A 25,099-nucleotide genomic window follows, 5' to 3' on the forward strand; every position below is an offset into this window, starting at 1 on the left:
CTCCACGCTTCTTAAATATTTATCTGTTGCCTTAAAGAGACTTCAAGAAATGGAAGCTTTCTTCACTGACAGCTTAATGTGAGAACTGTAGAATTATTATAATCAAGTGTTAAAACTTGGTGTGAGTGTTTATTTCTATTGTAGAACATAGTGCGTCGGGTTGCCTAACATACATGACAGGAGGAGGAGCATCATTTGTTTCAGCCACACACGTGTATGCTTGTAAGCAAATGATTGTGTGGCCCTGGTGATCATATAAAACATACTTCTTACTGACAGCCACAGCATCTCTGCTCACCTTGTGGCAACTTGCTCTTGTAGGCACAGAAGAGCTTGAGAAATCTAGCGTGGGGGTGGCTAGAGGTCTGAGGGTGTCGCCTGCTGGCTAATAGGACTGTGATGGGTCAGAAATGCTTGTCATCAGCAGGACCGAAGAGAGGGCTGTGTGAAAAGGATTGCCTTCTGTGAGTCATGGAATTAATTTATCACTGGAACACTTTCAAAATCAAGTTCCCTCATGGATGTGAAATCTTGTCAGTAATAAGAGGGAATGAAGGCTGAAATTCAACTACCACTGAACCTTTATTTCAGAGACGTGGGTGAGGGTGGGAAGAGAGAGGCGAGGTCTGTTCTCTGAAATTTTCACCTTTATCTGTAAGTGTTTGTGTATGCCGAGCACTTTTGTGCTGCTTTTGGTACACATAAGATGGATGTTGGAATTCACATAACTCAGGTAATTCCCGGAGTTTCATTTGCCTGTGAGTCCATTTTTAGAATTGCCAGTGAAATCTGTCCTTGATGAAGTGGAGGCTTTGGCTGGCATGGTATAGAACATAATAACTCACGGGCAGCTGGTGGCACCCTGAAGGCAGCCTTCAGCCCGGGGTGAGAGCCACGGGCAGCTGGTGGCACCCCAAAGGCAGCCTTCAGCCCAGGGTATGAGCCACGGGCAGCTGGTGGCACCCGAAGGCAGCCTTCGGCCCCGGGGTGTGAGCCACGGTCTGAGCTATGGGTAGTTTTGGAGATTCTCATTTTCGTTCAGGTCAGGGAATTCAGGATCAAACAAATGTAGTTCTTCTTCAATGATTCCATTTTTTAATTAGTGTAAAATGCATGCAGCAGTGTATGTTACCAACATAAAACCATTTCCAGTGTATTGTTCTGTGGCATGAAACATAGTTACCTTGCTGCACAACCTATCTCCAGCATCATCTATGACATCAAAGCCAACTGGGAATAATAAAGACTTATTATCCATATGCTTAGAATTTTAACAATACTTCACTGTTCTAAGATTTTTCCATTACTTTCAACAAGTTTCTTCTAACTCGTGGCTTTTGCAATAGGAAATTGACTTAAGGAGGAAATCACTGGTCACCTGCTCACTTCTATCCCCTTTCCCAGTAGATTTTCTTACTTCTTGAAAGTTCTTGATCAACCCAGTACTTCCTGTAGCTATTTTTATTTCAAGGAACACACATAGAATCAAACTGAAGAGGATGTAGAAACAAAGCCTCCAGACAGCTTAGATGCTGCTGAACTGTATATCTTTTGGGAAAAGAAAAAAAAATTAAACTATTCAGCTTTATTTTCTGTCTACGAGTTCTGAAACAATTTCCAGTCTAAAAATTCTTTAGAAGCCAGAGGGGTGGCTCAGAGGTCAAGAGCATTTGCTCTTGCAGAGGATTCAGGTTTGATTTCCAGCACCTATATGATGGCTTAAAACTACAATTCTAGTCCCAGGAAATCCAGTGTCTTATCTGGTAGCAGCCACTTAGGTGGTATACCAGCATGCATGCAGGCAAAGTGCCACACATCAACATTCACATATACATACATATATACCTACCTACCTACATACATACATACATACATTTTTTTAAAGAACAGTGGCACACTTGTATGGGGAAGCTGTCAGTGGTGTGCATATTTATTTCAATGCTGTTTGCAAGCACTTTTCCTGTCATGGGCCACTCACTGTGTCTCTTCTACACTGAGGCCAGGACACTGTATCAAACTGGAGAGTTTAAATTTAGGACTCAGAAAGGGATGTGATGCACAGCACAGGAATGAGTCATAGAAGAAACGTAAGATCTTGTTTATGGTTCAAAACAATCAAATTTAAACAATCTCAGTTCACCAATACAGCTCTACAAAGGCAATAGAAGGGAAACTTAAGTCTAAAGAGAATATGAACTAGACCGAAAAGGAGACAATAAATAAATAGCTCAATAGTAATGGCCTTGATTCCCCAGTAAAAAGATTGTATTAGAAAGCAGGATTCCTTCTGCTATGTAAGAAATACAAGTCACCATCAAGGATGGATATCGACTTAACAGTAAATGGATGGAAAAGATCAGGGCTTTGTCTAGCACTTATCAGAGAAACTTCTTATAGTGGGTGGTGATTAACACAGAGACCCAGAGCTTGACAGTTGTGCAGAGAAAGAGCAGCTTTGGGCCCCTCAGCTTTAAATGGGATGTCTACTAAATCCTTCCTGTCTAGACTCAGACAGAAAGACTCTGAAAGGTAGAGGTGGTGGATAACTCCAAAGAAAGAGTCTTCCATACACAACAGGCTGATGCACATAGTAATGTTCAGGGACTGTGGCAACAAGCACAAGACCCACCCAAGTTCAAACCAGACAAAATTCCACCACTGAGAAAGCAGGAATAGACACAGGGTCTTACCCCTTACCCGGAAGCCACTTGTATATGATAACTAATGAGAAAGGAAAAATCAGTTTTTTCTGTTTTTGTTTTGTTTGTTTGTTTGTTTGTTTGTTTCCGAGACAGGGTTTCTCTGTGTAGCCTTGGCTGTCCTGGAACTCACTTTGTAGACCAGGCTGGCCTCGAACTCAGAAGTCCTCCTGACTCTGCTTCCCGAGTGCTGGGATTAAAGGCATGTGCCACCACGCCCCGCACGAATCAGTTTTTTTTTTTCTGAGGTGATACTATATATCAATCACTCCTGAGAAAGGGCCCCATGCACAGGAGTTGCTGGTCACAAGGAACAGATCCCATGCAGTTGGTCAGCATGGAACAGTCCCTATGCTTTTCATTCTGCTTTGCCATTTTTCTCTTATTGTATTCTTTTGTCCATTTGCTTGTTTTGAGTTTTGTTTTTGTTGTTGTTGTTTTCTGAAAAGAGAAAAGGGAAGGGAGAATATAAAGTTGTATAAGCAGGGAGGTGGGGAGGATCTGGGGAAAGGGAAAGAATATGATCAAAATATATATTGTATAAACATTTTTGAAGGACCTGGAGAGATGGCTCATTGTTTAAGAACACTTATTCTTACAGTGGACCCAGTAATCCACTTCATGTGGCTCACAATCATCTGTAATTCCTGTTCCAGGGGATCTGGTATCCTGTCTGATGTCTGTGGACACTAGGCACACATGTGGTACACAGACAATTTAAAAATTAAAAGAATCCAGTGCTCATGATTAATTTTTTTTTTTTAAAAAAGAGGTGCTTTGCATATCCAAGAGTAAGTAGTGAATGTCCACCTGGGGCTTGGATGTTTAGATTCCACTGGAAAAGACCCTGACATTGTGCCATTGTATCATCAGTGACGAGTAGCTACCTTTTATGCCTCTCATAACTCTCCATTTTGGAGCTGAGACAGGACTTGATTGTGTAGCAATGAAATTATATTTACACATGAGGAACCTAAGAAGCCAGTCATTAATACTGAGCTTTGCAGTGTTTACTTCCTGAATTGTTTGACTGCCGCAGAGCAGTGACGGGAGAGAGTAGCCGGGTGCCTCAGCAGATCGTCCCCTGAGCAGACATTCTGGGCATGGCAGTTATTAGAACAGGAACTTCGGCAGAACCTGGTTTATGTCTTCACTCATGACCAGCCACTTGGAAAAGGGAAGATTGCCTCGTGTCTTCCTGGACTGTGGTTTGAGCGTCCACCAGTTTCCTCCTGTCTCCTTCCTCTCCTGGCTGACTTCTTCCACTGTTGTCTCTCAGCTGTGCTTATGTCTGCTTAGGGCAGGCATGGTCACTGACCACACAGTCGAGAGGGCGGCAAATGATCGCAACTTCCTAGAAGCGTCTTCTGCCTTGTCTTACTATTCTTCTCTCTTCCGTGAATACATCAGAGTCCTTAAGTTTGGATTTCCTCCTGACTAGAGACATGTTCCTTATGTATTTACCCTTTCTATATAAAAAGCACGGTTTTAATTTATGAACATTCCTTCATAGGGTTAGAAAATGGTAAGAGTGGAAATTTTATCTTTTTAAAAATAATCTATATATTTTTTAAATGTATGTGCCTGTATGGGTACACAATGCATGTGTAGATGCCAGCGGAGGACAGAGAGCATTGGAAGCCATGGAACTGGAGTTCCATGCCGCCCTGTGAGCTGCCTCATGTGGGTGTTGGAAACTGAACTCAGGTCTTCTGCAAGATCAATGAGTGTTCTTAATGCCTTAACCACTTCTCCAGTCCCTGGAGAGTTTGTCTTATTTTGTACATTTTTCTTCTTGAATAGTTTCTTTTATTAAAGAAGTTAGAAAGAAACAAAAATCTACCATGCAGCCTGTCACAAAAAATTCCATTAGCATTTTGCTATATTCCTTCCTACTTTTAGTCTCTACCAAGGTCATTGTTGCCCAAGTCGATCTCAGGACTCCTGAGCTCAGGTGATCCTGCCCTGCTCCATGAACAGTTGAGCTACATTACACAGTCCTTTCAGTTTCACAAATGTCCCCGTACATTCAAGGTCCTTAAAATGTTTATAATGCCTGCATGGCATTTTCTCGTGCTCTGGATTAGGCAGGAAGGGAGGGGGAGCTGGAGGAGCGAGTGCTTTGGAGTCACCGGGAGTCAGCATCAGTTAGCAAAGGGCTCTCCCTGTGTACTTTGCTCATTGTATTGACTGATTCTTCACCCTCTGCTGCTGGGTTGTAGGGTACTTTGTTAACTTTAGAACTTCTGTCATTGATAACATGTCTGAGAGAGGCCTCCTTTGAAAAGTGTGGATTACGCTAGTTGACCTGAATAGAGTCAGAGAAGAAATGAAGCTTGTTTCCTAATTTAACCCAAATAGAAAGGAGTGCAGCTGCAGATGCTCAGATGGTAGTGTCCTTGCAAGTGAAAGCCTGGAGCTCTAAAAACAGCCCTTTATGCAGTGCCTCTTACTGCAGTTGTGCTTTCAGAGAAGGGTAAGCACATGCACAGTTGCTATTGGATCACATGCCAGGGTGTGTGCGTGTGCATGTGTGTGTGCCTGTGTATGCACAGGTGCTCAAGAGTGTGCATGTAGGTGCATACGTGCATGTGCATGTGTGTGCACATAAACCTTGTGTGCACACGAGCCTTGTGTGCACACATGCGTGTACCTGTGTGTGCATGCATGTGTGTGTGTGAGTGTGCCTGTGTGTGTACACATGCTCAAGAGTGTGCATGTGTGTATGCATACGTGTGCATGTGTGTGTGAGTGTGCATGAATGTGCACGTGTGTGTCCATGTGCATGTGTGTGTGCATGTTTGTGTACATGTTCGTATGTGCCTTTGTGTGTGAGTGTGTGCATGCATGCATGCAGGTATGTGTGTGCCTGTGCATGTGTGTTGGAATAAGAATGTGGCTTTCTCATTAAATATTGGGGGAAAGTAAGGAGAGGAGGTGAAGTGTGTGCAGAAGTCAGAAGGTACATACAGATTTTTCAGCTTGGGGATCTGAATCAGTCTTGCTGGTCCCTGTAGCTCTTCTTGGCTGTATATAGGCTGCTCTGTTTGGGTACCTGCTTAGCTTCATAGTCAGGAATATAGGAGGCAAGGTCCTATCTGAACCTGACTTGTGTGCTGCTGCCAAGTCATTGGGTAGCAGGTTGGAGGAGAGGCTTTGAGGGGGGCAAGTAGAAGAGTGCAGTTGTCTAATAGTGGCGATTCAACATCTAGACATCTTTTACATGAGCTGCTTTCCATTAGTACTGGTGGACGTGTTTTGAGATGGTAAATGATAGATATGTTTGTGAATGTTGAATTTAACATGTTTGTTTAGTACAGACATTCTCTGACAACTTCCATATGCTTATGTTCAGTCTTTATTTTTACTCAAGTAAGCAACATCTTCTACTTGATTTTGCCCATGTAATCCTTGCTAAGAGGACCTTGGTTGGGGTCAGGAGGGGTTTGAATTAGAAATGCTTGCCGCAAGAAGTAGGGTTAGTATCCGGGTGGTATGGGCCAGCCTTCCCAGACTTCACTGTTGTGTGAGTCACCTGGGATCCGGTTCCTTCATCCATGGAAGGAGTGTATCTGGCCTGGTAGAGATGGAGAAACACTGAGGTGAGGCCGGTGCTGCTGGTCCCCAGACCATATGTGGACTGTCATTTGGAGATGGGAGGAGATGGGCTGATGGAAGGTGGCATTTGCCAGGTGGGCTCTGTAGCATCCCAGGAGTCCAGTGGGAGGTTCCTAGCGAAGGAAGAAGAACAGAATGGTAGGTGGCTGATGCTTGCCCATTTCTCCATAAGGGGAATTTCTGGGGGAATCCAGAATACTAGAGATCACCTTGAACGTCAAGAACATGATCTGTGCTGCAGCAGATCTTTGTGTTACAGTAGAAGGTTGCAGAGAGGAGAGGCAAATATAACCAAAGACTATGATGAGCCTGTTGTGGTGGCTTATTCCTGTACTTATAGCACTGAGACAGAATCTCAAGTTGAAGACTAGGCTGAACTACATAGTGAGTTCAGAGCTAGCCATGGATAGTGAACCCCTGTCTAAGAAAAAAAAAATAGAGAGGGATTTAGTAAAGAAAATAGTAGATGTGTAAATAGAAGACATAACATAGGAAGCAGGCTTAGAGGACATGATTTGGTAAAAGTAGACTCTAAGTTAGTATCAAAGAGTTGGGGAAAGGAAAGGGTATTTAGACAGACCCTCACCTGCTACAGTTCCACAAAGGCAGTATTCATCCAGCAGCTATTACACTCTGACTGTGGAGTTTGGATCGTTTCCCAAGTTAGCTTTATGTGCGGTATACGACTTCCTTAATAAGACTTTTGTCGGTGGCAGCTCCCTGTCACCTATTCAGCCCTGCAGTGCAGGGTGGCCATTGAGTAAGTCTGTTGAAGGCACTTCTGCCTTACAATGGCTTTTCACAGTGTGAAGGACTTGCCACAGAAAGTGTGTGCCGAATCCGATTTTAGTAGATGAAGAGAAAAACGGCAGGTCCGTACCTGGGAATGTGTAAAGGAAATACAGTGAGAGATTCGGAGAACGTTCCTACTTGTTATGCTTGGAAACATAGAAGGAAGTGACAGAGGCTGATGTGGCTGTAAAGGGAGCTGTTGAAGGAAGGTCATGCAAAAGGTGTGTGTGTGTGTGTGTGTGTGTGTGTGTGTGCGTGCGTGTATGAGAGTGTGTGAGTGACTGTGTGTGTGAGTGTGTGTGAAGAAAACTTCACAAGTCTTCAGGGTCCAATGTTAGCTAATCAAGGGCTACAAAGTAAGTGAAGGACAAGCCAGCTCACAGTTTCATCAGTATCCAGGGAGAAGGAATCTCTGCTCCTCATAGTCAATGTTAAAGACCCAATGATGTGGTGTACTCTCACTGTCTCTGGGAACAATGTTTTGCTTTGAACTAGACTTGCCCAAGGTCGACAGAAACAGAACAGACATCAGAGAGCCAGAAAACTGACTTTCTATGGGGGTAGAACCTAAGAGTGCACATGGAAGAGTTTACATTTGATATTTCTGATAGATGTCTCTGTATATAAAACAGTTAGAGAATCTCACTAGTTAGAATCTCTCTGTATGGGTTTGTCTTGAACTAATGATTTCTCTTGCCTCAGCCTCCTTCGTGTTGGGATTATAGGTGTACACCACCTTGCCTGGTTCTGATCCTCTTGAATTCTAAAGTAAAAAAGTAATTAAAAGACTTGGGGCACCCGGGAAGAGACCAAGGCATAAGTAGGGGATAGGTTTGAGTAGGTGGCAGGATTTTCCTCATGCCAACATCCAGGTAAAACACTATCAGCTGTACCTAGCGTTTAAACAGTGGTGGTGTCACGTGACAAAGCTCATAGACCTTCATGCTCAGGGAGAAGGCCTTGGTTCCAACCACCCAACACCAGTGCGAGTCTGTGTTAATTCTCCTAGACACCTGAGTATGAGACATGAGACCGGCCCATGAACAAATTGCTATGTCTAAAAGATGCTTGACGTGAAAGTCTTGGGGATGGTGCGGAAGGGATGTTCTCCTCGTCTTCTTTCCCCTTATGGCCAGGAAGGCCTCAGATGATTCATATGGACTCACATGCAGTCCTCTGCCATGTCCTAGGGAAAACGCTTTCTGTCCCTTGAGAAGTTTACGTGGGCCCACATCCCTGTGCCTCCCTGTGGGAAAGCTTGCTGAGTGCTGCACAGGGATGGTAGTAAAGGCCAGTAATACTCTACAGTTGTCCATCAGGCACTATTCTAAGCTGTCTGTGTAATTTACAGTCTGTGGCCCTTAGGGTATAGTGTCCTGATCTCCTCCAGTATCAGTCCACTCTGAGAACTCATTAAAATTCAGATTCTCAGGTTCTACCCTAAACCCACCAAACACAAAACTGGATGGGAGCCCAGGGGTATTTCATGACATTCTCTAGGAAATAAAGAATTTTGAAAATCACTACTTTAAGTTATTTATTTATTTATTTTAGAGATTTATTTGTTTGTTTTATGTATATGAGTACACTGTAGCTGCATAGCTGGTTGTGAGCCTTCATGTGGTTGTTGGGAATTGTATTTAGGACCTCTGCTCGCTCCAGTTAACCCCACACACTCCGGTCAACTCTGCTTGCTCAGTCCCTGCTTGCTCTGGCCCAAAGATTTATTTATTATTATACATAAGTACACACCAGAAGAGGGTGTCAGATCTCATTATAGGTGGTTGTGAGCCACCATGTACTTGCTGGGATTTGAACTCAGGACCTTTGGAAGAGTAGTCAGTGTTCTTACCCGCTGAGCCATATCACCAGCCCAGTAATTTATTTTTTATAACAACCTAATAAGCATATTTTATTTTACTCACTTAAAAGGGTAGACCCAGTGAAACAAAGGAGATAATAACTTGTCCAGACCACAACTTCTTAGGGCTGTGGCTGTACTTTGAATGCAAGCATTGTGAATGCTGGGCTCTGTTCTTGTTCTTAAGTACTGTGCATGGATGCCTTTCGAGAAGGTGCATGTCTAGGAAAGAAAATACAACAACCAAACAAAGAGAGGTATTCCCTTATACAAGTATGTAGTAAGTGTAAGCTAACCACACACAGTACATCTGTGGGCATTGGGGCATTTGAAAGTGTGATCAAGGGGGAGACCCACTTCTTTCAGATTTGCATAGTAAGAGGAAGCCCAAATGCAAATGAGTGTCTGAAGTCCAGAGTGCTCTGGAAGCACTTAGAGATTCAGAAGGGAGGTTTAAGCATATACGAACCGAATGCATTGTCACGTGAACCATGTGAAAATTTAAATATGTGTGACTCGTTCTAGGTGACACAGATTTTGAGACACAGTTTTCTTCTTATATATTTAGTTCTTCTCATCAGTGTTCTGTAGTCCTTCCCCCCCCCCCCACCCCGGTTTTGTTTCGTTTTTGATACAGGTTCTTGTCTATCTCAAGGAATTCACTATATAGCTGAGATTGGTCTCGAATTCCTGATCCTCCTGCCTCCACTTCCCAAGTGCTGGTATTACAAACCTGTGCCATAGTCTCAGGCTTCTTTAACTGAGGTTGTGGATACCCTAAGGGGTCGTGGTTGTTAGCCTTAAGGCCAAGGGTGATAATGAATCAAACAGCTATGAAGGATTTCTGAATGGGCGGCAACCAAAATTTGATTCAAAATCAAAATGTATAAAGAGGCATTGAGAGAGAGCTCCATCAGTCAGTACTCATGCAAGCGTCAGAACATAACTTGGATCCCTGGTATCCAGATACGAAGGCAGGCATGGTGGCTTGTACTGACACTGGAGAAGCAGATGGTTGGATGCCTGGAGTTGTTGGGCTGCTAGTCTAGCCTAAGCAATGAGTTTCAGTTCCCAGCAAGAGGCTATGTTGTAAATAACACAGTGGATGGCTTCTGAGACATAACACTGCAGGTTGATCTCGTGTGCACACATGTTCAATGCCATCACTCTGCCACAGTCAAACACACACAGGCATAGGCACAGGCACAGGCACACATGTGTGCACACGTGCACCAAATGTGGGATGATTCCAGAGTGTTTGCAGTGCCTGTCTGTGCATCCTGGTTTTGAACATACCCACAGCATCTCATCATGCACACTGACAAACGCTGAATACCTAGACTCAGATTTGAGACTGTTGCATGTTTTGATTAAAGTGTTCTTACTGTACATATAAAATTTACTGCTCTTACAGAAACACAATAATTTAGTTATAGAAAACAAGAACATTTTCCTATCGCTATTCCTCAGCATTCATCTACTTGGTAGATGTGGGAACTGTAATTCATTAGAACATTTGATTTTTAAAAAATGGTGGTCTAGGTTGTTGACTTGAGTTCCATAAAAAGTTGTTCCATGAGTTCGGCTTGGGATGAGGATGGAATTTCCAACATTTTCTGAAGTGGTCCTAAACATACACCTGCCATTTTATGCTATAGATTTATGCAAAATAGTGTTCTCAGCATTGACAATTATAAAATTAACCTATCTGTTAATTATGAAAAACATTGAAGACATGCTACAACTGCAACATCAAATATTTAGCCAAGTATTTCATTCCAATTGTGTGTGTGTGTATGGCATATGTGTATAGGTGCCCATGGAGGCCAGAAGAGGATATCAAATCCCCTGAAGCTAGAGGTACAGGTGGGTTGTGAGCTGTCCAATGTGAGTGCTAGGTGTAAAATCAGGTCCTCCAGAAATAGCAGTAAATGCTCTAACCACTGGGAAATCTCTCCAGCCCCTGATTCTTTGTATAAAAATAAGCAGCTGCTACAGCTATCTCGTTAGTATGGAAATTGGCTTTCCTTTTTAAAAAATGATAAAATTATATGGATAATAAGGAACTCTTGTAAAAATAAATTATTTATTGTCAGTACATATTGGGGTTATATTATAATTTATATATATATACATATATGTATATAATATACACATATATACATATACACATATATAATATACACATTTTTTGAATGTAAGACTATAAGAAGACTTGGTATAGTGAGATAAGGAGTGTATGGACTGCTGGGTTACAGGGAGCACTGTCCAGCCAGGAGCATACAGGCAGGGGCAGGGGTAAGCTGAAAAATGTATTTGTTGTCTTTCTTGTTAAAGATAATGTGTAAGAAGATGTTGAAGGGGTTTAATCTGAGGTGTGTGAAAGCCCCAGGGGCCCACATGGGCAGGAAAGCCAGGGAATGGATCTGTTCAGGTGTGAGGACTGGCCAATAGTAAGGGAAGTGCAGCTTTTAGCAAAGAAATAAGTGTTGAAATTGGAAATAATACCTGGATGTTTTCTTGAGACTGCATTTGTAGGGAAGAAGGAGAACATTAACTGCTGTTTAAGATAACTCCAGTGCTTGGGAGTTTCATGCTGAGTGTGGTGGCACACAGCTGCAATTCCAGCACTTGGAAGGCTAAGGAGAAGGATAAAGAGCTTGAGGCCAGCGTGGGAGTTTGATTTAGTCTTCTCCAGGGTTGTAATTTCTTTTGCCCCTTCATAAACTTGTTATCTTTATCAGAGCGCAGACCAGATATCTTAAAGAACACCCTTCAACTTGAAGTTGTCTGATAGCATCTCATGAAATTCAGATATGCATTTTGATAGAAATACTGTTTTCTCCGTTCATCTTGTCACCTGATCTGTTGTTGTTTTTATCACGTGGTTAAGGGGGATCTCCCAGATGCACTGCAAACTGTTTTCCCATGCGCTGATCATCTTATAGGGAGATATTTGTACACAGAAGGTGAGGACCCTGTGTCTTATTACAGTTTCCATTCACTTTAGCATTCGCTCATAGGTATTGGCTGCCGCTCTGCCACTGCGGAGTTTGCCTTAGGGGCACTTTTTCTTCTGGCTTCTTATGATTACATTCAGCCATTGGAATTGTTCTGGGAGGAAGGTGTGTCCTGTCTACCCATACTCACTTGCTTATCAGATTGCTGTTTATTGACATCACTGTAGGATTCCTGGCATTTCCATGATTCGTTCTGCTCTTCCCGAGGGCTCTGCATTTGAGCTGTTGAGGGAGCTCAGTCACGCTGGCTGCTGTCGGAAGGGTCTGCGCTGATGTCCAGACATGACCACCCGTGCTCATATAAGTGTAGAGAATTCAGTGACAGATGGGGTAAGCTTGCTAAAACTTCCCCACAACTTTTTCCTACTTGTTCTCTAAAGTTTGGTTTCCTGTGACCACATTAACTAGGGATGCATAGTCTGGAGGGCACAACTGTTCCCTTGTTTGTAAACACAGCCTAAATTTAAGCCACGGAACCTTCGGGGGTTGTCTCTTGTATCTGATGCAGTCTTCACTGACATCTCAGGCAGACAAAATTGTCAACTATTTGTACTTCTTACCAAGGATGTGATTCACCTCTCAGCTTTAGAGTTTAAGTGGGGAAACGTGTTTGTGCTCGAACGGAGCCCTTGGTTAATGGGAGGTCAAAACAAAGCTTATGCCATTAAGAGGGTAAAGCTCTCTGCAGACATGGGGGAGACTGCCTGTGGCTGTGTCTAGTTTACAGAAAGCACATATGGTCTGAGTGGGTGCTCCTGATAGCTAGCTGATGGGAAATTATGTTCACATCTCAGTTCTTTTGGCAAAATGCTTGCCTGCTTCCTTCAGCAGGGTGTTTGATGGAGGTAATGTTTGAAGAAAAGTTTCAAATAGCTGAGAAGTCACTTTTTATTTTACTTTTTTTATTTCAATTATGTGTATGGGAATGTATGCATGTGATTGCAGGCACCTGTAGCGTCCAGAGGAGGTCATCAGATTCCCTGGAGTTGAAATTACAGTCGGGTATTAGGAACTTAACTGGTATTCTCTGAAGGAGCAGCAAACACTTTGAACTGTTGAGCCGTCTCCCTAGCATGAACTCACTCATTTTTTACAGCTTAATTCAAACCTGGCTACACATTAGAACTAACTGGGGGTTAGGGGAATGCTACTCAGATCTTGAGATTCTAATTCAGTCTGTTTGGCATGGGACTATGGTGTTTTCTCCTTAAATTTCCTAAGAACTTCTATGCCATTCAGGCTTGGGAACCACTGGATCTAGCAGGTATTAGTTGTTACCCCCCCCCCACACACACACACACAGTGCTGGAGAGTGAGCCCAGGACCTGCATGCAAATGCTATACTTTCTCAGCTCTCAGCCCCTTAGTGGACTTCTTGCTGCTCTCCCTGAGTCTATTTAAGTAGTTAGCAGCTGTAGTGGAAGAGAGTCTTTTGTGATGTTTTCAGTAAGCAGCCCCAAAGATGGACTTGGGTGGAACCATTTTTTTTCCTGTCTTTTGGTGCACTGTCTGAGATGAACAGAGCTGTGTTTACATCACTAGAAGAGTCACTTGGATGTGCATCTGTCAGTTTACTTAACTCACCATATTCTATGTTATTATATATATATATATGTATATATATATATGTATACATATACACACATATATGTATACATATATGGAGTAGCGACTAAAGATGGACTTGGGTTGCAAATATGGGGGTTTCCTAACTTCTTTTTAGTCTGGTTTAGCCTCTACAGAACAGAATTGATACTACTTACAACAGAGTTTTTCAAAGATTGTTACTTGATGTCTGTAAAATATAGGCCTGTAGCGGATACTTTGTTATTATGATGACTCAGCTATGGGCATACTGTTGGCTTTGGTCTCTGCTATGGCTCTCACTTTATTTCTCTGGGGCCTGTAGGAAAGTACTTCATTCTCTGGCTATGTGATCTTCAAACCTACAAATGGTGGGATTCTCTCCTTTATCTTGACCAGGGGTTGGTTGAGAAACACATTTATCCTTGGTCATAAGAAAGACTCATAGTTTTAGAAGTTGCCAGAAAGTGACAGGCTTTGTTGTTTCCGTCTATGATTTCTTTTATACGTCCATCAGTTAATTGTGAAGCTTTCTGGTTTCCTAGCTTGGTGAGATGTCCAGGTGTGTTTATTCCATGGTTCCTTTTTCATATTCTGCCTGGTTGCTCTAAATGGGGAACGAGACAGCGACTATGTCATCAGTCAGTCTGCTGTGCTCTTTGGTTCACTGTAGCGATAGGACAGGTTGTACTTCCATGGTGATTTAAGGATTTGTTTTTTCTCCTTAGGAAATCTCTTTCCTTGGCAACCTAAGCAGGATCTACGGATAGTGTTGAGGCATCTCCTGCATGAGATGATAAGACAAGAGCTCTACATCTCAACTAAGATATTTTTATCAACTGCAGTGAGTCTCAGGCTTGGCTCTTGGACAATTATAGCTTAATTTTCGTGGACACCCACCTAAAAGGAAGTAAGCAACATATGGCTGTCAATCAGTTGTCTTTTTTAGTTATGACATCTCTCCTTTTCTTGGTGTCCATTCATGTACAATAAAGGACCTCAGGCCTCTAACCCATGTTTACAATATTAAATTTCTCTGGGCTCATTTAGTAAACATGATTCATTAAAATAGAGAGGAGGAGGAAATTTTGAATTAAAGTCCATTTTTCATTCATGTTATTAGTCTATCTGTGGATGCATGTGCCTTTCTGAATCAATGCACCTATACTAAGTAATTCTTGGCAGTTGGGAAGAAGCAGAGCAATGAACCCTAACCCTTTCTGTTCTCTGTATTCATGAGATCATAATGGTGGGAGCCTTTTAAAGAGAGAACACTTGGGTGGTACACTCCTATAGTTCCAACACTTGGAAGCCAAGGCAGAAGAATCACAAGTCTGAGGCTGTTGTAGGCTACACAGAGATACCCTGTCACAACTCCCACTCGAAGCCCACATCAGAACGATATCCGGTATTGATAGATTAGCTACCTGAGGTGATACAGCAAACTGACGGGAAATTCAGAACCAAGAGGGATAATTCACCACAGGTTTAAAATTTATAGCTTGTGTCTTCTGGGAAAGGGTTGTGTAAATCATGGAAGGGTCCTTGTTCTCATGTTTCTAGTTTTCTCAGTGTCTTAGAAGAAGCATAGGTGCTTCATAATATGAATTAAATAGAAGGGAGGTGCTGTAGGTGAGGCAACGAAGCCCTGTGTGCTGAATGAAGTAGTGAAACCAGGGTACAGATCAGGGACAGAATGTTAAAATGGAGGGGTATCCTTCTCAGAGTGCTCTTGTAGATGCTGAGCTGCCCTTTGGAGACTAACTGTATGGTGGTCCTCTCATACAGTGAAGAAACAAGTCTCTCCTAGACCTGTTAAACACGGAGGTGTGTGTGTGGGTGGATAATCTGTATGTTCTCTTTATCTCGCCTTTGTAACTTGTTACTTCTGATCAACATTGAACCCTAACAGGGAGTAGTGTCTACAGGAACGTTTAGAAAAGTCATTTTAAGTTTAAGTGTCAGTACTTCAATGAGATCCACAGAGAGCTCTGTGGTTTGCCCTAGCTCAGTGAGCTGCTATCCTAAGTGTTAATGAAAGAAAACTCCCCTGGGCCTAGTTAAGAGGCTTCAGAGGAGGTTCTGACAATAGGATTGTGTTCTGTGAAAGAGAAGGTCTTATTATGTCTTTTGTCATTCCCCAGGGACTGGCAGCTTGTCTAACACCCTTATCTCTATAGCACTGAGGAGTCCCATCACTTTCCCTGCCTCCCTTACCTGTCTTTAGAAAGGGGCCGTGCTGGGGTGGTGCTGCTTAGCTGGATTGTGTGACTGTAACTCTGGAGGCTGCCTGGTTTAGGGTGGCAATGGAGAGAAACGCAGTCGTTTGTTTCCTTTGTGAAAATATTCCTGCCCGGTTTTTTAGAACTGGTTTTTACCTAAGGAAAGCTTTTTTTTATTGGACTAGCTTGTGTGAAAGATTTGGTTTTGTTTAACTGATTGAGACAATTCAATGAATATTTGAAGTGTGCTTGCTTTGGTCCACCACAATGTTCTTTTTGTTGTTGTTATTAAATTCTTGTTCAGGATATAAAAAGTAACATCATGACAACTCATCTTCACAGGAAAAATCTGGTGTAAATGCAAGTTTAAAATTTTTTGATATTTCAATAATTGAAGGTACTCTATAGACTCAGATGACAGAGATCTGGGAAGACTCATGGGAACTATGCATAGACAAGGCCGGCATGGCAGGCATCAAAAATAGGCTAGCTTATAATATTTCCTTTTTTAAAGCAACTTGCAGATTTTTAACAAAGTTTATTAGCATTTCCGGACAAATAGTCAATACTTATGTTTGTTTAATCAAAAGATAATTAGTGTGGGAGCTGTCTAGAATATGAAAGAGTCAGAACAGGAATTTCTTTTTAGGTTAAAATGTGGTACAAGGTTCACATACCACACAGCAGTGCATGACAGGGTATGTTTGGTAAATATGGCAGGTTATTTTAAGAAATGGAGGCGGCAGGCTAAAAACTGGGCTTTCTAAAGCATCCATTCTTAGAGTCCAGGTGTAAAGCGCTTTTAAACATGGGTTGGGAGCTCACTAAATGTTAGTTTCTCTGTTCCTCCTGAACCGCAGTAGAACATGATAATCATCCTCCATTGTGCTTAAGCATCTGTGGGGGATGTTGCTGCTTCCTAGATTGTTAGGTAGGGAAAATTAGGTCCTGCAATTCAAACCATACAGCAAATACTTAGTTGATACACAAAGAGCTAAATAAATGAATGGGAAAAATAAACATCTTTACATAACGTCGTATGCTGGGTGCCACAAGACCAAAGCACTACAAAGTGCTAGCACGGGTCCCCAATGTGCCACCATGTTCTGTAGCATGAGCAGCATCTAAACAAAGATCTTCAGAGAGTATCAAAGCCCCCCTCTCCCTGCCCCATTCCCCTTGGCAGGGCTTCACGGGAAGTAACATCTGGTATACCACCGTATCACTCTGAACACATAGGACCTCATCTGATCTTAGAAGTTAAGTAGAGTCAGGCTTGGTTAGCAGTTATGTGGGAGGAGTGCGAACCTGGGCTTTGAGGTCCTGTGGGTCCATCATGGAAGAGTAGATTTGAACAGAATATGATGTAACCAGGTATGTGAGTGACAGGTTGCTCTAATGTATGTGTGTGAGTATGTTCATGGGTGGGTATACTTTTGTGTGTTCATAGGCATATGTATGTGGAGATCAGAAGACAGCCGAGGCATCATTCTCAGGTGCTAACCACTTTCACTTTTGAGATATAGTCTCTCACTGGTCTACACCCTCCACGCTAACCTGGCTTTCCAGTGTGTCTCAAGGATCCACCTGCCTTTGCCTTCATAGTTCCGGGATTACAAGTATATGCTGCCATACCCACTTGAAAAAAATGGATTATGGGGATCAAACTCAGGTCTACATGCTTGTAAGACAAGGACTTGTGGACTGATCTCTCCCTAACATCCTGACTCTTGGTTCTTCCAAATTCTTTATTTTTGTCAGTTTCAGTATGTGTCTTTTATTTTGTGAGCATAATCTACAATATCTTCTTCAAGACCCAGGGAAACAAATCTTAGTGAGAAAATTTCTGTGGTGCTGAAGAGAGAGAGAACGCAAGACTGTATAAGAGGTAGACTGTGGACCTGGGGGCCTTAAGTTAGCTCCTGTAAGCTACCAGTGACTCACTTTAAGTGGAAGGGCATGGTTTGGGTAGATTTGTCTGTTGAAGGTTTTAGGGTGGTTCAGAGAGGGAAACTAAAAGGCAGGAAGATCACTGGGAGGCTGGGATAGCATCTGAGTTAGAAGCCAAGGAGGCTTGAAGGGGGGCAGAGCAAGAGAAATGGAATCCCAGCCTCATCAGGAGTGGAGAGAGGGGTCTGAAGACATAGTTTTCTCCATCACTGCAGCTGTTGGCCTCTGAGGCAGGAGCTAGTCAAGTAGAGTGACCTGCTTGATTGGTGTGAAGGTTGACCAGATGATCTTAGGAGACTCTTGAAGTCTGTTAAACTCATCTTTAGTGTGGTCCTAGGCCTGATTCTTACATGTGCTTTATTTTATTTTGTTGTTATTATTGTTATTGTTGTTGTCATTATTATTATTAGGTTTATAGTATCTGCTTGAGTTTAATTTCTCCTTTTTTTCTTTTTCTTTTAAAATAGACTCTCTCAAGAAGAATTTCTAATCCATACCTTGAACATAGTCCTTCTCAGGTAAGAAACTGTTTTCTCTATCCTTCTGTACTTTCTGGAATGGTGGTTCACAAATGCTAGTGGAGAATGCTTTTGTTAGAGATGCCCTGACCTGGAGTTTTGCAGGGATAATGCACTCACCACACTTTCTCCCCATCAGGGAAGACCACCAAAGAAGTTGAAATTCCCTGATCATTGCCCTGATACATGATACTCATGAGATAAGAAATAACTCTTTTCCACATGCCTTGCAAATCAATGTAACAGAGTAAATATGTATCCTTTACTTTTTGTATCGATGGTAACACATGAGGTTGCAAGTAGTATACATTGTATATAGAACATTAGTAAGACAAGACTGAGCGTCTTGCATGTGTGGTTAGGTCTAAGGGCATTGTCCCTTATGAGTTCACTGATGAGAAGAGATGGGTTAGTGTTTATTATGTTGCATTAAAGAATCAGCCACACTTTCTCACTCTTCAGAAACGGAGATGGAGGTGAGGACCTGTCTGCCTTGCTCTGCACTGTGTTATGCACTTGGAGTAGAATCTGTACTTGTCAGCTGCTCATTAAATGTTTTATACTTACTGAGTGAACCTTGTAGGTGTCAGGACTAGCTAAGCATCAGCTGACTCATGCCTCTGCCTCAGTAACTTTCTGTCATGTCAGTGGCTCAAGATTTTGACTTTTAAAAACTTGTTAACAAAGCATCATTTCTGGCCATTTTCACTTTCTCATCAAATTATGTACAAGTGACGACTGGGAGAATTAAGTATAAGCACTTATTTCCTATCAAGTCACGACCAATATACAATCAATTTGTTTGCTTTAAGAGACAATATTTATAGGTGAAGAAATAGTTTACTAAGAGGGCCAGAGGTGTAGTGCAATTGTAAAGTATTTGCATTGTATGTACAAGGCCCTGAGATCAAACCCAGCACAGCCAGAAAAAAAGAAAAAGGAGTTATCCAAGAAACAAATGGGGCAGAGAGATGGCTCAGCAGTTAAGAGCCCTGGTTATTTGTCCAAAAGACACAGGTTCAATTCTCTGCATCTACACAGTGGCTCACAGCCATCTGTAACTTCAGTTCTAGGGAATCTAGTATCTTCTGCGTTTCGGAGGCACCAGGCACCATATGGCACACATACATATGTAAATACATTCAGGGAAAAGTACACATCCACATAAGATAAATAAATTTCACAGTATGAATAAAGAGAACAAATGGAAATCTGTAAACATTTAGCAGCATACAACAATTTCATGGGCATTTACCATTTGAAGTAAGCTCATTGCTTTGCACCTCCTTGGTTTATGAAACAGCCTTGTGCTATAGAGGAAGGTACAATTGGAGAAAAGGAAGTATTTTAAAAATAGGGCTTAAAGCTCACTAAAGCTACCTATCTTCATCTCCAGGGACCAACAATGACAGTGGAGGGATGAGAAGATTAAGGAAAGAAGTTAAATGAAATCTCTTTCTGAAAGATGGAATTGTGAAGTACTGTAGATCAAATCAGAACTTTGGAATTAGCTGTGAACTCTGAGGTTATGTGAAGCCTCAGGGCAGAGTAGCCTGCTGTGACATTGCACCATCTTTAAGTTATTCACTAAGGGTGGAAATATCTTCTGAGGGCTTTTATATGCATAAATTACCAATATGGCCAAAGTAGTAGATTTGTTTGTGATTAATCTAAATAGATTAAATGATTCTTCAGTTTCCTATAGTGATTGGAACACTATATTTAAGATAATGGATATTTTACACAGAAGCCTTTGTGTTTTAAAAGAATATTATAATTATAGTTAGGTAAAGTACTTTACATTTGGAAAAGTTATTATAGTCTAATAACCTAAGTAGACCATCAGCTAAAATAAAGTAAGGTAATTATAGGCCGGTAGCTTCATAGGCTAAAATGTGTCTGAAGCTCTGGGAATTGGTCATGCTACTTATATAGAGCATCCTATTGGGAGTTCACAGACTGTCACATTATTGTTCTACATTCACAGTGATTGTTTGTCTTTTCTCTTAGATTTATGGAGAGAATTCTTCCTGTGCAGGAAGAGCATTAAGGAATATTATTATCCTTCAAGCAGCTGACCTGGTAAAGGACAGAGTGAATCTCAAGGGGTTTTACAGGTAACACAATTTCTTAACACCTTGTCAAGAAAACAGCCTGTGTTACAATTGTAACCTTGAGCATAGAGTAGCAGGCTGTCTCTGTATTAGCAGTCAGAGGGACAGATGTGTTTTCTCTGCTGAGGATCCTAAGGGTGCTTGCTTATGGTCATGGTTAGGCTTCTGGGTCTAAAAGAATATGAAACTCCTTCCTAACTACATAGTCTCTCTCTCTCCCCCGTCCCCTGCCCCTCTCATTCTCCTGAGACATGGGTGCATGCTACACTGGGGACGTCAAGAAAAATAGGTCTCTCCATATTGGAGACATCGTCAAGTCTCTGGAAAGTTTCATAGGTAAAAAGAGCTGTTCAAATCCTCCAGGTGAGAAGGAGCCGCATCCCTCTCTGCACTGTAAAATGAGAATAGGCAATCTGTCTTCCTAAGCCAGTGAATAATAGAGTCACATCTGTATTGGAGAAACAAATAGTTTATGGCCAGTCTTAATAAATGGCTGGACCTACTGTGAGGTCATCTGAAGCATGTGTTTCACTCTTGTGGAATATTAAAGCAAAACAAAACAAAGGAAGATGGACTAACGCTGAATGATACCAAAAGAAAATTATAAAAGTAAAACCAAGAGGAAAGGAAATGTTATTTATTGCTGCTTTTCTTAAAGAGATAACATTGAAATAGCAGAATTGGGACAGCACTCAGAAATCACAAAAAGGAGGACATATTCTACCAATAAAGGATGTTCCTTTTAGTTATAAAAATTTAACTTGTAAAAAAAAATCAGTTTATTTTTCCTGTTGTTTTCATTGGCTACGGGAAACCAATGTTTCCATTGAAAACATTGCCTGGATCCTGGGAATAGTGATTCCCAGATATTTGGGGTAAGAAGACTCTTGTCTGAGGTACAGTTTATACACAAAAATGCACACGTCTTAAGTATATTGCCTAATACAGTTTCATTTACTATATACCTATGCAATCATCATCTGTGTAACCATTATTAATATACAAAGGGTGTTTATGTTCTAAAAAGTTTCTTCATGCCTTTTAACAGTAACCAGTTTCTGCAAATAAATGTTTTAATGTTTTATTAGCATGCATCATTTATACATAATAATGGGATTCAAACTTGTACTCAGTGAATTTCAGTCATTATTATCTCCACCTCTGCTGCTGTCTTATTATAGGCCCACTCATGTTGCCCCTCTTCCTGTTTCCCATTAGCCTCTGTTCTATTGTCATGTCTTTTTGTTGGGGGGGGCAAGGTTACATGAGTGTAGTTGGGAGTTTGTTTCCAGGCACATTGGTACCTTACAAGTTCTTTATGGCACTGAAAGAAATGACTGCCCTTTTATCAATAAGTTTATAGCGGAATTATAAAACCCCAGGAAGGTGTAGGGCCCTATGAACCCTGTCTTCTTCATGACCAGGAGCTGAGAGGCCCAGTCTTGTGGAGAACTTGGGTACACAATCACAGCTGCTGCGAGCTCAGTAGTACAACAGCCAGCTTCAGGAAGAGTCCATTTTGGCTTATGGTACCCATCATGTCAGAGGATAGATAGCAGCAGGTGAATGGGCAGGAAGCTGAGAGATCACATCTTAGCCACAAGCATGAAGCAGAGAGAACAAACAGGAAGGAAGGCTAGCTGATGAACTCCTGAAGCTCAGCCTCCACGATGTGCTTCCTCTAACAAGGCTGCACCTTCTAAAGCAGGGTCCGCCTACCAGATATTTAGGTTACAATTTATAACAGTAGCAAATTATAGTTATGAAGTAGCAACAAGATAATTTTATGGTTGTGGGTCATCACAACATGAGGAACTATATATTAAAGGGCCTCAGCACTAGGAAGGTTGAGAACCAGTGGTCTAAAGTTTCTGTCACCTTATAAACAGTACCACGCCAGGGACCAAGTGTCCAAATATATGAGCCTACAGGAGACATTTTGCATTCAAACCTCTACACACACACACACACACACACACACACACACACACACGCACACACACACACACACCACACAGGTTGAAACTTAAAAAAAAAAAAAGTAAAAGACATCGAGTACAGTGACACCCAACTCTTTAAAACTGACATTGTATATGGAAGTCTTCATGTCTAGTTGTAAGCAAGCTCAGAGAATCCATGTCAGTTACAGAAGGCTACGCTAAAGTCTACCTTTGTTCTTAGGGTGTGTTTGTTTGTTTGTTTGTTTTAATTTGTTTGCAATCTCGGTGGGCACTGATTGAAATGGAGATCTAAGCAGGTCCATGGGAAAATGAGCTATCCAATTTAGAATGTATGTAGGTTTTTATATGAACAGAGTTGGGAGGGAGTATGTATTTGTATGTCTTCTCCATTATAGTCTAAGGACTGACTCGTGTTCTAGGAGTGAAGACAAATTACCAATAAGGTTGTCTGGGATGGAGCACTTAAACTGGTGGTAAATGGAGGTGATGTGTTCCCGTATGCTAGGTAAAAATCCACAATAAAAGCTTTGAAAAGTTTCTATTCAGTTTGTACTATAGAAAGAGCATGTTAGTTCCTGAGACCTTATTTCCTTTTAAGTACATGAATCACTAAGCGCTCCACTATATCATTTATGTTTTAAAGTTTACTGTCTGTATTACCACAGGTAGTTAGAAACTATAATGGGAAGACAGGAAGAGGTCAAGAAAAAGCAAAATTTCCACCCCAGAGATGGGTAAAATGTAGCTGTCCATGGACTCACATCGGTCTATAGCTCATTACCTCCATATGTACACAGGACCACATGGGTCTATAGTTCATCACCTCTGGATGGAAGTGCTACTGCCTGGTATCACAGCTCTGGTTAGATCTCCATGTACCACCAAAGCTTCTGGATGGAGTACAAGACTTAAATCACACTGTGGCTAAGAACTACTGCCAGTATTTAGATCGCAATGCTCCAATAACCTCAGTTTTTATCCTTTCCACTCCTCTCTGCCCCATAGATTTGAGCTTTAAACGGGATTGTTGTAGATCTGCTCAACAAGTCAGGGGATTAGAAAATAAATGCATAGCAGCTCATCTCATTTTATTTGCTTTAGAGATATTAAGGGCAGAGTTTCTCTTTGTCCCTAATGGTTTTCCTGGTCAGATGGTTGGTAAGAGCAATTTCAAACATAATGATGAAGTTTAGGGAGGGGCAGAAAGGGACCAGATACAATGAAATCAATATCGTGTTGGGGAATGGTACCCAGTTTTCTGTTAAGGTTGTTATAGCAATTCTGTACTTTAGCATATTTGTTCCAAGCCAGTGTTCCAAACAGAATAAACCCTTCCTAATGAGAAAGGAAAGTTAGAAGGATTTGGGCTTTGTGGTCACCAGCAACACCTAAAGGATTTGATAGGGGTGAGCGTCTAAGTTTCCAGATAGCTTTGACATATCAATATCTATACCTGACAGCACCCTTGTTTTTCCCTGAAACCACTGAGCATAGTGCTGTTGAAAGGCTCGGACTAGGAGACTTCCTCATGACCACCTGTGCTACCTCTTGCAATGTGGAGATTTGGTTTGTTGAGCAAATGTCTGCACACTTCCGTGTTCCAGGTGATATCAGACACGCAGAAAAGGCTGTGGAGCCTCAGTGTTTTGAGAATGTGAAAAAAAAATGACAGTATTTAATCCATGGGCTAAAGTGCTTTCAAAACCCAAAGATGCTGCCTAATTGAAAGAAGCACTGAGAAATTAGTTAATTAACACTGTGATCCTTAACATGAAAGGTGTCCTATAGAATTAGAAGTTCATATTGACTGTTTGGTCTAATTGCCACTTGTGTTCTCATTTAAAAGGACCATATATCTGAATGCTTATCATTATATTAGCATTAACCTGAAGGTAGAGGAGAGGCAATGCCATTTTTTTCTTGGCTTGCTTACTTCAGAGACAGAGCGCTCATGAAAGGAATGGCATCTAACATCAATGTTTCGTTTTTGAAATTTCTCATTGCTTGTGGCTTTGCTTTGTTCCAGGAGAAGCTGTGTGGGGTCAGAGCTGGTCGACTGGCTCCTGGAACACTGTCCTTTTGTCCAGTGCAGATCTATGGCCATTGGAGTCTGGCAGCTTCTACTGGATATGGGGATTATGTCATCAGGTGAGTGTTCCTTACTTTGAGGACACAGTCACTGTGCTGTTAAACTGCTAGACCAGACCGTACTTGACCTTCCGGAGGATATCATAATCTGGATGGAAATTGTTTTTGAAGGCAGATTTTATTACACAATTATTTTCTAAGTAAAAATGGCAGATCATTTTTGATTCGTTTACTTTCCCCACACCCTCTGTGGAAATGATTAGGTACCTGTTGATTGCAGGCTTACACCTGTAAAAGTCTTTTCCTTTCTCCTTGTCTACTCTGCTCATATTTTTGCCAATGAGATCTTTTGTTGCTTCAAATGAATGGCGTATTATGGTGTATGCAATCATCAGAAACTGACTTACGAGCCGTATGTGTTTGCCATTTTAATTAAATAACAATGAACGTGTAGATATGTGAGCTGTGAATATTAGCTGTTCAAACAGGCCAGAAAGTGATGTTTAAGTAGAAGGTCAGATAGATGGCGATCTCTCTCTTCTTAGTTGAACTAGGAGAATTGAAGGAGCAGAAACCAAACTATCTTTGTTTTTTATTTAATCTCGATTTCTCAGATGCTAGTTGGTACTGTAGGGGGAGTGTCCCTAATTGTTGCTTGGCTAAATAAAGATG

The 25,099-nt window shown here is 41.7% G+C and overlaps 1 protein-coding gene across 1 annotated transcript in view; it reads left to right on the forward strand.

The window, feature by feature from the left end:
- The first annotated feature begins 12,263 nt into the window (after positions 1-12,263).
- Positions 12,264-25,099, forward strand: part of Rapgef5 (Rap guanine nucleotide exchange factor 5) — a 194,075-nt gene continuing 181,239 nt past the window's right edge. The window contains exons 1-4 of the mRNA XM_029484349.1: positions 12,264-12,320; positions 18,214-18,264; positions 20,275-20,381; positions 24,366-24,487. Coding sequence (XP_029340209.1) covers positions 12,273-12,320; positions 18,214-18,264; positions 20,275-20,381; positions 24,366-24,487 — 328 coding nt within the window. The 5' untranslated portion in view covers positions 12,264-12,272. The remainder of the gene's footprint in view (positions 12,321-18,213; positions 18,265-20,274; positions 20,382-24,365; positions 24,488-25,099) is intronic.

The sequence above is a fragment of the Mus caroli genome, chromosome 12 (assembly GCF_900094665.2).
Source record: "Mus caroli chromosome 12, CAROLI_EIJ_v1.1, whole genome shotgun sequence".
In the NCBI taxonomy this organism is placed as follows: domain Eukaryota; kingdom Metazoa; phylum Chordata; class Mammalia; order Rodentia; family Muridae; genus Mus; species Mus caroli.